Here is a 12,487-nt window from a genome sequence, read left to right as displayed (position 1 = left end):
GAGATGAGCGTCGCAACCCCGGAGTCGTTCACGACTGGACTTAACGGTTAGGGGTCCTTTACCTTTACTTTACCTTTACAGCACCCAGTAAGGTAAAGGTAAAGGGACCCCTGACTGTTAGGTCCAGTTGCAGACGACTCTGGGGTTGCGACGCTCATCTCGCTTTACAGGCCAAGGGAGCCGCCATTTGTCTGCAAACAGTCCGGGTCATGTGGCCAGCATGACTAAGCCGCTTCTGGTGCAATGGAACACCGAAACCAGAGCAGCGCATGGAAACGCCATTTACCTTCCCGCCCGAGTGGTACCTATTTATCTACTTGCACTTTTTGGCGTGCTTTTGAACTGCTAGGTTGGCAGGAGCTGGGACCGAACAATGGGAGCTCACCCTGTCGCGGGGATTCGAACCGCTGACCTTCTGATCGGCAAGCCCAAGAGGCTCAGTGGTTTAGACCACAGCACCACCTGCGTCCCGTGGGTGCTGAGGCCTGGTCAAAAGAGAAACTTTGGCAGAGTTCTTCCTCTAGGTCCCTCAGTTGCTCATTCCCGTTTCCCTGTACCTTAGCTTTTGAAATAAAAGAGCAACTGATGTAAAAAGACAAGCAAAGGACCCTGCTGGAGATTTTGTTATTGTTCATGCTATAGGAGGGTGAATTAAGAAGCCCCTTTTATGCCTTAGCATGGTTGAAAGCAGCTGAACTGAGTACAGTGGTACCTCAGGTTACATACGCTTCAGGTTACAGACTCCGCTAACCCAAAATAGTGCTTCAGGTTAAGAACTTTGCTTCAGGATGAGAACAGAAATCGTGCTCCAGCGGCGTGGCGGCAGCAGGAAGCCCCATTAGCTAAAGTGGTGCTTCAGGTTAAGAACAGTTTCAGGTTAAGTACGGACCTCCGGAACGAATTAAGTACTTAACCTGAGGTACCATTGTTTTTTTGGAGGAGGAACAAGATGTGCAGCATTTTAGCTTCTCCCCAGCCTGAGACCTGAGATTATGCTTAAATAAATATCTGTTAAATGATGAACAAATGAGCAACTCCTGTCTAAGGAAACACATCTCACCGAATGTAGTCATGATCCTTCTTCATGCTCAACAGCACCTCTGGCAACAGGGTGGGGCTTTTTAGGATTCTTTCTATTTCAGAAATTGTATCTTCATAGCCTTTGAGGTCTACATCACAGCCAGGCATTGTCTGTCTCTTATCTCCCAGCGTTGCGGCAAACCTCATTAATTTTTGGATTTTCTGAGACAGGGAAGTAATGGCGTTATCCCACTGATCAAAACAAACGTGGCAGCGGCGGCAGGAAGGAAATTCCTGGTTGTAGCCCCGAGCACATTGGTCACAGAATATTCCAGTGACCCCAACACGGCAGTTGCAGGCTCCAGTGTCTTTATCACACCCGGGTGTCAGAGTGCCGTCCTTGCTACACTTACACGCTGGCAAGGGGGGTGAAAGCACAATATGTTATAACTGCTGATAATTGACTAATGAAGTTATTACAATTATAATTCCAGTACATTTATATGCCACTTAATTTCCAAGATGGTTTCTAAGCAGTTTGTACATGCAGAACAGATTGCAAAAAAATATACAGTCATATCTTGGAAGTCGAATGGAATCCATTCCAGAAGTCCTTTCAACTTCTAAAATGTTTGGAAACCAAGGCGTGGCTTATGATTGGCTCTTGCAGCCCTGTCAGACATTTGGGTTCCAAAGAACGTTCGCAAAATGGAACACTCACTTCCAGGTTTGTGGTGTTCAGGAGCCAAAATGTCCGAGTACCAAGGCGTTCAGGATCCACGGTAAATATGCATAATTAAAATACACAATAAAACAATTTCATCTAGACCTTAAAATAAAAACCCACAATTGAAATGTATAAGTTATATGTTAGAGAAGTATACGGAAGAAAGAAGTCCTTAATGTACCCAGGTCTCTTTTAAAAAAAAAAAAATAATAATTATTAATTTTCCAACAGTTTAAACACAACACTACCAAAAAAACATAAAAAAGACAATACAATACAATACAAAAACACTACAAAACACTAACACATAAAACTAACAAAACAAAAACAAAACCCATTTAAAACACATCAAACAATTTCATTATCTTATCTTTCATTCACTTGTTTCCACGACCTCCTCACACCTCCCTTTTTGTATTCCACTTCTGTAAATTGTTTCAGCAACCCTTTTCCGTCTTCCTCTGTTTTCTATCCTATAATTATCTTAACACGTTCTAACCTTATTTTTCCCTTTAATACTCTATTAATCTATTTATACTTAATTCCTTATAACATTTCTACTAAAGCCATATAACTTCCTTCCAACATCTTTCTAACATTCATTAATTTTACAGTATTTCTGTAAATAGTCTTTAAACTTTTTCCAGTCTTCTTCCACCGACTCTTCTCCCTGGTCTCAAGCTGTTTAAGGCCTTAAAGGTCCACCAGTACAGATCACACAAAACTAGCATGATGGAATAAAAATACGTAGTACGTGTAAGCATGTTGTACTGGTTGTCATTTCTGGATGATTTTCATGGACAGTCCCTTCTGGAGTGCATTATAGTACCCCAGTCTGAAGGTTCCCTGAGACCATTCCCTATGTGAAAGCAAGACTGGAAGGAATTGAGATACAGTGGTACCTCGGGTTACATACGCTTCAGGTTACAGACTCCGCTAACCCAGAAATAGTACCTCGGGTTAAGAACTTTGCTTCAGGACGAGAACACAAATCGTGTGGCGGTGGCGCAGCAGCAGCAGCAGCAGCGGGAGGCCCCATTAGCTAAAGTGGTGCTTCAGGTTAAGAACAGTTTCAGGTTAAGAACAGACCTCCGGAACGAATTAAGTACGTAACCAGAGGTACCACTGTAAACAATTTCATCTGCAGCTTGCATTACAATCCACTCATTCGCTTGCCCCAAAAAAGAGTTGCTAGACATTAATAATAATGATAATTTATATCTCGCACTTCCTCCGAAAGGAGCCCAAGGAGGCAAATATCAAAACAACTAAATAATACAATTAAAAATAAAATAAAGACATCTATAAACATCTAAAACAATGCAATGATTGTTCAAATCTGAGGGGTACAAATATTCTGTTTTCAATTAAAAGAATGTTAGGATTTCTGCTACATACTACTACAGTACTTACAGAAACAATGGATTTGAGAATCACCAAAATAATTTTCATCGCATGTGTCGCAACGTCTTCCAGTATAGCCCACTTTACATGGACATTGACCTGTGAGCTGCAAAAAGAGTCTACAGTGAGAAACGGGTTTAATGGACTCCCTGCCTTCTTTGCAATTTCCCCCCCATGCTACTTAAACTGCCAACTCATATGTATGTGAGCACTTCTTTTCAGGGGTTTTTTTCTGATCTCTAGCTCTGAAAAAAACCTAAAACCTTGCTCTTATTTTTGCATTTCCATCAACAAAGCAAGAATAGTTTCTTTTCAGAATGTGTGTGTTTTCAGATTACTGTCTTAAAGGACAGGTTTTTAAATTTAAAAAAAAAAAATTTCTTTTTTTTACAAAAGTACCATATTTTTCGCCCTATAGGACGCACTTTTTCCCCTCCAAAAATGAAGGGGAAATGTGTGTGTGTCCTATGGGGCGAATGCAGGCTTTCGCTGAAGCCTGGAGAGCGAGGGGGGTCGGTGCGCACCGACCCCTCTAACTCTCCAGGCTTCAGGAAGCTCTCCGCTAGCCGTGGGAGACGCAGCTCTCCCACGGCTAGCGGACAGCTTGCCGGCACCCAGAAGCTTGGGGCATGCTGAGCTCAGCATGCCCCAAGCTTTGGGCTTCGCGCAGCCCTCCGCTAGCCATGGGAGAGCCGCGCGACTTTGCGCGGGCTTCCCCCGCACCTGGGGGGGAAAATAATCCCCCCCCCTTTATTCCCGCCCCCAAAAACTAGGTGCGTCCTATGGGCCGGTGCGTCCTATGGGGCGAAAAATACGGTATGTGCATTGTCTCTTTTCTCAGGTTGCAAAGTCTTTTCTATATATCAGTTACATATGATGTGAGACATTAGTGTTGCCTACCTGAGACATCCCTGCCCCGCTCCTGCTTGCACGCAAGTAGCAGTTGGGAAGCTGCTCCGATAGGCAGCATGAAGCCTCCCTTCACAGCTTAGTTGCTGGGGTCAGGGAAGGTGGAGGCAGCCCAGAAGCTCCATCTTAAGAGCCCCTACACTACCATCATATGGGGACTTCTGAGCAGCTCCTGAAGCCAGCCAGAGCCAACTGCTCTGGGCTGCTGAGACTGCCGCTGCTGCATTTCCCGGGGACATTAGATGAAATCCGGGGACATTCTGGGGTTGGAATTTGTCCGGGGATTTATTCACAAATCCAGGGACTGTCCCTGGGAAACGGGGACGTCTGGTAACCCTATCCTGGCCCACTGTTTGAGAAACAGTGGGTAAGAGGAAATCTTTAAGACAGGCATTAAAATTTAGCGACATTATAATTTATAAATGGAGAATCAGCTCAATAGCCTTGCCTGGTCACATAAGTTGTTCTGGGAATGTCTTGGATTGCAGTCACAGGTGCGACATCCAGTTCCTTGGATCATATTCCAGTAGCCAGCAGCACACTGATCACACTTGGCACCTACCACATGAGGCAAGCAAGGGCATATTCCCGTCATCTGATCACACATGCAAAAGCCGTTTCCAGGTGGGCATTTCACTGGGTCCACACCCAAAGGGTTGCAGTCACATTCTGTAAAGAGAACAGTTAGTTATGGGGGGAAATCCCTTTAAAAAAAAAAGGCAATGTTCTACCAGGAATTTAAGTTACCTTACATTGTAAACATCAATTTATCTGTAATAATAATAATAATAATAATAATAATAATAATAATAATTTTATTTATACCCCGCCCTCCCCAGCCAAGACCGGGCTCAGGGCGGCTAACAATCAATAATAAAAACAAGTTGATTAAAATACAACTTAAAAATCAACATTAAAATACAACATTAAAACATTAAAATGCAGCCTCTTCACAGGAGGAGGAAGGAAAAAAGAAAGAGAGGGAGGGAATCAAATAGGCTCCAAGCCAAAGGCCAGGCATTACAACTCTGTCTTACAGGCCCTGCGGAAAGAAATCAGATCCTGCAGGGCCCTGGTCTCATGAGACAGAGTGTTCCACCAGGCCGGAGCCAGTGTTGAAAAGGCCCTGGCTCTGGTTGAGGCTAATCTAACTTCCTTTAGGGCCCGGGACCACTAGGGTGTTGCTATATATGGACTTTAAGGTCCTCTGTGGGGCATACCGGGAGAGGCGGTCCTGTGGGCACGACAGTCCTAGGCCGTGAACTCTGTTCTCAGCTTGTTCTCTTCCTGTCTGCCTAGTTTTTTGTTCTTTACTTCCATCAGGGACATGTTCCCCTCTGCTTTCATCCCCTTCTAGTGGAGTTCCTTGGGGTTCAGTTTTTGGTTCCTTTGCTGTTTGCTCTTCACGCCTCAAAATAGCACTCCTGCATCTTCTGTCCTTGACCAAAACCCCTTCCCCTTGCTCAGTCCTGAATCTACATCTGCACCTCAAACATTTACCCTTGGTTTTCTCATTACCACCTCAGCTGCAATATGTGTGTTATGTACTGATTTGAATAGGATCCAAAATGCAGCAGCCTGATTGGTCCTAGAACAATAGGATTCAGAATGCAGCAGCATGATTGGTCTGCAGGAGCCACCCAATCCAGCTCCAGCTGGAAGTGAATCCACAACCTGATTGGCCTACAGGAGAATTCCGGAATTAGCCAATCACGTGCAGCCCATTGTGTAAATAATGTATATAAAGCAGATACTTTGGGGGAACTTCGATTCCTCCTCACCACTATGAGCTGAATAAAGAGCAGGAAATCCACTCTCAACTCCGAGTATATTTCAGTGTCCAAGACTGAAATTCTCTGAAACTTTCTTTCCCAGGGTGCCCTCTGTGTCCTTTGTTGTCATCACTATCCAGTCTGTCAGCTAGGCATGAACCAGGTCAACAGGCATCATCTCGGAGTCTTCCTGTCCTGCAGTTCTTATATATCTGTCACTTTCGTTGTAATAGTGCTCCCTCGATAACATAAAAATTTGTTCCCGTGGAGCTGTGGGTCAGTGCATCTGGCTATTAACCAGAATGTTGGTTGCTTGAGCCCACCCAGGGATGGCTGTAGTAAGAATTCATGTATTGCCGGGGGGGGTTGGACTAGATGACCGTTGGGGTCCCTTCCAACTCTACAATTCTGTGAACTATATTAGAAACTGGCATGAAAATGCCTATCCTGCAATGTCACTTCAGAGTAGGTTAGGGATGGTGTCTTAAGCTTACAGGTGCATGTGTAAACCAGGTACCGTATTTTTTGCTCCATAAGATGCACCTGACCATAAGACGAACCTAGTTTTTAGAGGAGGAAAACAAGAAAAAAAATATTCTGAACGAAACAGTGGATGTATGATTTTTGTGGTTCATGCTGTGGCCATAGACATGTGATTTGACGGTGAGTTTGGGGTAGCCCAATGCAAAAATCCTGAGGATCCATGTGGATCCGTGCTTTGTAACCACGTTTTTGCGCCATTGCGGCCCCACGCAACAGTGGGTGCGTGTTTTTGGGGGTGCAGGCTGTAGCCATGGACATGCCATGTGATCTGATGGTGAATTTGGGGTGACCCAATGTAAAAATCCTGAGGATCCATGGGCTTTTACCTCCTCCCCCCCCCTGCAGTCTCCTTTATCGCTAGCATCCCTTATCTCCCTCCCAATCGCTTAACGATCAGCTGCTTCTTTTCAACACTCCTTTCCCTCTTGTTTGCCTTAGTGTCTTTTCCTTAGCTGGAGCAGTTCTTTGCTCCTCCTTTTCTTCTAATTTCTCTTCTCATTGATTTAGTCCTGTCTCCTCTCCTTGCAAGTTTGCTGTCTTTACCTTCCCCTCCCAGGCAGCCTCCTTTATTTCTAGTGTCCTTTATCTCCCTCCCGATCACTTGCCGATCAGCGACTTTGTTTCAGCACCCACTTCCCTCTTTCAAAAAAGAAAAGAAAAAGCATGATCTGCTTTTTGCCCCTGGGCAATTCAGCTCCAGCGACCACGCATGCGCTCCATAAGATTTTTTAGGAAGAAAAACTGCGTCTTATGGAGCGAAAATTACGGTATTTTCAAAACTGAATTCCCTGTACATCCCTTTTGACTCTCCCTATCAGCATTGGACACCTTTAGCCAACTGTGTAACCTTCTTTCATCTTGCCATCAATTGCTCTACTCCCAAACATTCCACCTTATGCAATAATATTGTAGCGAGAATAGATCATGCTACTAAGGAGAATCCATGATGATTTCATTAATGTGCATAATTTATTGTAGCCACACCTATTTTATTTTCCTTTATGTGCTCAGTCCTTGATTTGTAATCTATAAAAGTTGTTTACTTACTTCTACAGTTTTGAAGGAGTGCTGATCCAAAGTAACCTGGTTTACAGAACTCGCAGCTTGGTCCATGGGTGTTGTGCAAGCATTTAAAACACTCCCCAGTATCCTTGTTGCAGGAGTCTGGATCTGCCACGTCAATGTTATTATTACAGGAGCATGGAAGACACTGGCTGGCTACTGCATTTGGATTCCTGTAGAACCCACCGGGGCATTCATCACACCGATCACCTAACAAACCAAAATCCACACACAATTGCTAGTGACAGTCAGACACGGCTCACCTTTCCAGAAATAACATTACACCATCAGATTCCATAATATTATAAAGAACCCTAATTGTTAAGAGTTAAATGGATAAATAAATATAGTTCTATTAGTTCTATTCAGACATATAGAAGTTACATGTGTTTTATTGTTTAGTTACTATTGATTTCAAGCATCTTTCGAATTTTTAAAAAAACAATATTTTGTTTTATATTGTTGTAATTTGCTTAGGGGGCTTTTTTAAACAATCAAGCGGTATATTAAATTTTGTTAAAATGAAACAAACCCACAAACACACACAAATAATAAATATTTGGAAATACTTGTGCTAGTGTTTCTCAAACTTTTAAAAATGGTTTCTCCACTACCATACTTGGAAGGAACTTAACCATGCATTCCTATGCTGAACTCAGAAGTGAGTTGAGCAAGAGTTGTATAGGACTGCAGTCTTAAATGTCACTGCCCCCAAACCTAGAAACTTCACTGAATATTGCATCTGTTTAGTTCCTCCATCAGTACTTGGGAACCTTTAGCCTGTGGTCCACCGGGCCTCCCCATATGGCCTATATTTTGGGAGTTTGGGTCAAACCATGTCCTCCTACCCTATATCCCACCACGCAAACTTTTTTTAAAAAAAGGGATACAGACAAATAGACAAAGTTAGAATGGATTGTGATTTTCCTCAGTCTCTGACAACATAAAACATAAATTGTGAAACTCATAGAAGATGTCATGTTTCCTACCTGAATAGCCCACAAGACAGTTGCAGACTAATAGCAAAGTCCAAGGATCTTGGTAACAGGAATGGGCAAAGTGCCTACTGCTTGTTGGAGCGTCTGGGCACATGCATGGACGGCACGGCTCTCCTTTGAGAGGGTTTCCATAATAACCATCTACACATCTGCCAAAAAGAACAGTGAATAAGGAGAACAAGGCTATTGAAGGCTCCTCGCCATCATGGCTATAATCTTCTTCCAAGGTTCGAGGCAGTAATGCTTCTGAATACCAGGTCCTGGAAACCACAGGATGGGAGAGTTCCCTTGCGCTCGAATCCTGCTTACGGATTTCCCATTGGCATCTGGTTGGCCACGGTGAAAACAGGAATGCTGGACTACATGGCCCATTGGCTGGGTCCAGCACGCCCTTCTTACGTTCTTATGAACCTATTTCAAAATGGCATCAGAAGAAGGCAAGAACATAAGAAGAGCTCTTTTGGATTTTGCCGAAAGGCAAACCTATCCCACCATTCTTTTCTCAGAGTGGCCAACCGTCTGGTAAGATTGCAACCAGCCCTCTCTTGCCATGATTCACATGGCCTCTGAACCTGAAAGCAGCACGCAGGGTTTCTATTCCATAAAAAAACCCAGCAATGGTTCGCCTTTCCTCGTTTTGTGGCTGTGGCATTACTGACGTAACTGATGGAGTGGACCCACTGCCTATGTGTGAGCATGTGGCTCAGCTACGCCCCTATCTGGGCAGGGATAGTGTAACTACTATTGTCTATGCTCTGGGAACCTCAAGGTTAGATTACTGCAATGCGTTATACGTAGGGCTGCCTCTGAAGACGGTTCGGAAACTTCAGCTAGTGCAGAATTCAGTGGCCAGGTTGCTCACCGGAGCAAGATGGTTTGAGCATATTACACCGATCCTGGTCCAACTGCACTGGCTACCAATTAGTTTCTGGGCCCAATTCAAAGTGCTGGTTTTGAACTATAAAGCCTTAAATGGCTCAGGACTGCAATACCCCAAGAACCGCCTCTTTCCATATGAACCCACCCGGAGCCTGAGATCATCTTCTGAGGCCCTTCTTTGTGTGCCTCCTCCTTGAGAGGTCGGGAGGGTGGCAACACGAGAACGGGGCCTTCTCTGCAGTGGCTCCCCGTCTGTGGAATGCTCTCCCCAGGGAATTTTGCCTGGCGCCTTCATTAGACACCTTTAGGCACCAGGCAAAAACGTTCCTTTTTAACCAGGCCTTTGGTTGATCTGATTGAAATCCTATGCCCTTTTAAAACGTGGCTCTTTTGAAGTTGTTATTAGGTTGCTGTTTTGATTTTGATTATACATATTGTGGTTTTATATGTTGATCTTGTTCTGTGAAATGCCCTGAGACCTCTGGGTATAGGGCGGCACATAAATTCAATAAATAAATATAAAAAATATGTGTGCATTTACACATAAAAAATAAATGTGTGCATGCACAATGGCAGCACAAAAGCTGGGGAATGTGAAGTTGGTCTGCACCCCTATGGCCATCAAGTCCACCCATAAAAATTATTTGCCCCCAACCAAAACCCCCATCTATTTTCTATCCCTTCCACTTAAAGATGTGCATTAAATTTGCATCTTCTCAGTGTCCACCCACCCATACCTTTCACAGTTGGCTCCTGCTGTAAACCCTCTGCAGTCCAAGCATGCTCCAGTCTGTGCGTCACACAGTTCCGCAAAGCCATTGCAAGGGCAAGGCCGACAATGGGGAAATCCAAAATACCCAGCCAGGCATTGACTGCACCGTCGGCCATCTGTTTCTGGCCGGCACGAACACTGCCCTGTCACCTGGTCACACAGAGCACTCACAGATCCTTGAGGATGGCAGTCACATGCTTGATGGAAAAGAAGCAGAGATGACAGTTACATGACAAATTGTTGCGTTATCTTAATATAAAGCCCTTAATGTGACATGACCACGATCTCTGTATAGATAGAAGTCTCTTGCTCTTTGTTGACCATATGATCAACAGTCCATACCCATTCTCATAGAGGGCAATGCAAGACCAGTCAGCCTTATCCCCATTTTACAGATGAGGAATGTTTGATGTGAAAGAATGACTTGCCTAAGACAACCCAGAGTGTTCACATTCATCAGGAGATTTCAGTTTGGGTTTCCCAGGTTCAAGGAAAACAAAAGTCTGCCCACATGTCTTAAACGTTGTTTTTCTTAAATAGCTTAAAATTTAAAACACACACACACACACACACACCAAAAAAAACACACAACTGAAAGCAAGTGGCAACCAGTACTTACAAAGACAACCTTGAGACCCAAAACTATGGCTTCCGACTGAGCATTTATCACAACAGCGCCCCATGACATTCGGTTTGCATTGACATTGACCTCCAAGTTTCTCGCAGTTAGAGTTTATTGACCCTTGTGGATGGCACCTGCAGGCTTTTAACAGAAACATGCTTTCTCATACAAACCTATGATGCAACAAAACGCTGGATTTATTAATTTAAATTATTTACATTCTCCTCTTATTCAGGGTGGTAAATCAAAAGGTAAAATACCGACAACAAAACCTGAATATTAAAAAAACAAACGAATAGCAGGAAAGCCGGAAAGCCAGCCAAGGCTGTTCTGATCTTAGATAAGGTAAAATTGTATTTAAAAACACATGCTTTGGACTGCTTTCTTTTGGGCTTGCTTCAATTCACAAGTAGGGACAGCCAGTGCTGAGCTTTATCAGATTAGGAAGCAAAGGCAGAAGCTGCTACTGTAAAGATCTTGCTTCTTTTCCATGTTGATCTCACTGTGCAAGGTGCTGGAATCTTTAGCACTGCTTCCCCTGGTGACCTTAATGGATGGGAGGGATGGAAGATGCCTCTCTTGCCTTGAAGACCAGCCTGTGACAGTGCCTCCACCTCTCACTTCAGCTTTATTTACTATGAACCCTGAAATTTGGGATCCCCTCCAAACTGGTGCCAAAGTTTTGTACTCATTTTGCACTGTCCCCTCCAAACTGAGTAATGGGCAATTCAAACCGAGGTTAACCCCTAACTCCCAACATTGTCCGATTCACGCCAAACTTTTGCAATAGTTTTGTACTGCAAACCCCACATTGTGTATTTCCCACCAAACTGAGTGATTGATACTCAAACTAGCGGCCACAGGTCTCCCACCCCCAAACCAAACATTGTCTGATTCACTCCAAACTGGGGGCAAAGTTTTGCAATCGTTTTGTATCACAAACCATGCACAAACCCCCAAAAGTAAATCCCTAAGTGACCACAGGCCACAGGTATCCCTCCAAAACCCAAGATTGTCTGATTCCCTCCAAACTGGTGCCAAACCTTTGCAATCGTGTTGTACTGTTTTGTACTGCAAACCTCATGCTTTGTGAAAGGAAACAGCAAATGGTCAAACCAAAAGCCAGTACATTACAGAACTCTGCTATATACTGTGGTATCCTACCCAGCAAGAAACAGGCTATTGAAATTTTGTACCATTTGCAAACATCTTTCAATGGCATGGAAAACAGTTTTAGTGTCTCTTAAATTTTTAAGTTTATTTTAAAAAGTCAGAACAACAAAAGTTACTTTCACTTTTGCTTCTCCTTGGAAAATATTGGCAGCATGAAAAAGCAGCCAGTGGTATAGATACTTACAAACTGCTCCATTGTGAATACGGGCAGACAGACTTGCTATTAGTTTTTCACATGCTTCTGGTAGGATATGAGGTCCAATTTCTGAAGCTATTTCAATGCAGTGATCCTGCTGGTACTCTTCTAAATCAGATTTGTCGCAAAAGTTTTCCACTGAACTGATTCTAGGAATAAGTCCAAGCTTCAAAATTGACAAAAGCAAAGAAGTTTTAAACAACTGCATAGAGAAGTATAGTTCAGGGCAGGGGGGATCCCTTTTAACAGCTGAATTGGATTAATAATATATTTTTACACTGGAGTTGTTATTATTGGCCTAAGCAACCTTGAATTATTTCCTCCTTCCTTTTCTAGTCTGCCTTCCTTTAGTCATTTACACTCCCCGCTGTCTTAAAGGCACACAGCTTCCAAAATCAGCGATGCCCTAT

General features: G+C 43.6%; 1 protein-coding gene and 2 long non-coding RNA genes across 6 annotated transcripts in view; 1 reads left to right on the top strand and 2 right to left on the bottom strand.

Moving 5' to 3' along the window:
• Positions 1-12,487, bottom strand: part of LAMB4 (laminin subunit beta 4) — a 66,642-nt gene that overhangs the window by 13,493 nt on the left and 40,662 nt on the right. For both annotated transcript variants that reach the window (XM_081023423.1, XM_081023424.1), the window contains 8 exons: positions 12,066-12,243; positions 10,706-10,849; positions 10,052-10,283; positions 8,427-8,584; positions 7,423-7,647; positions 4,509-4,729; positions 3,161-3,257; positions 1,061-1,436 (listed from right to left, as the gene is read on the bottom strand). In XM_081023423.1, coding sequence (XP_080879549.1) covers positions 1,061-1,436; positions 3,161-3,257; positions 4,509-4,729; positions 7,423-7,647; positions 8,427-8,584; positions 10,052-10,283; positions 10,706-10,849; positions 12,066-12,243 — 1,631 coding nt within the window. The remainder of the gene's footprint in view (positions 1-1,060; positions 1,437-3,160; positions 3,258-4,508; positions 4,730-7,422; positions 7,648-8,426; positions 8,585-10,051; positions 10,284-10,705; positions 10,850-12,065; positions 12,244-12,487) is intronic.
• The window catches only part of LOC308486721, an 80,216-nt gene that overhangs the window by 35,525 nt on the left and 32,204 nt on the right, over positions 1-12,487 (top strand). The window lies entirely within an intron of this gene.
• On the bottom strand, positions 6,602-7,009 carry LOC308486787. Its single transcript, XR_013991309.1, has 2 exons — positions 6,919-7,009; positions 6,602-6,701 (listed from the first exon to the last, which is right to left on the bottom strand). It is a non-coding gene; the product is annotated as an uncharacterized lncRNA (long non-coding RNA).

Source organism: Podarcis pityusensis (assembly GCF_964106645.2).
Source record: "Podarcis pityusensis genome assembly, chromosome: 10".
Classification (NCBI taxonomy): domain Eukaryota; kingdom Metazoa; phylum Chordata; class Lepidosauria; order Squamata; family Lacertidae; genus Podarcis; species Podarcis pityusensis.
This window is presented reverse-complemented; position numbering and strand designations above follow the sequence as displayed.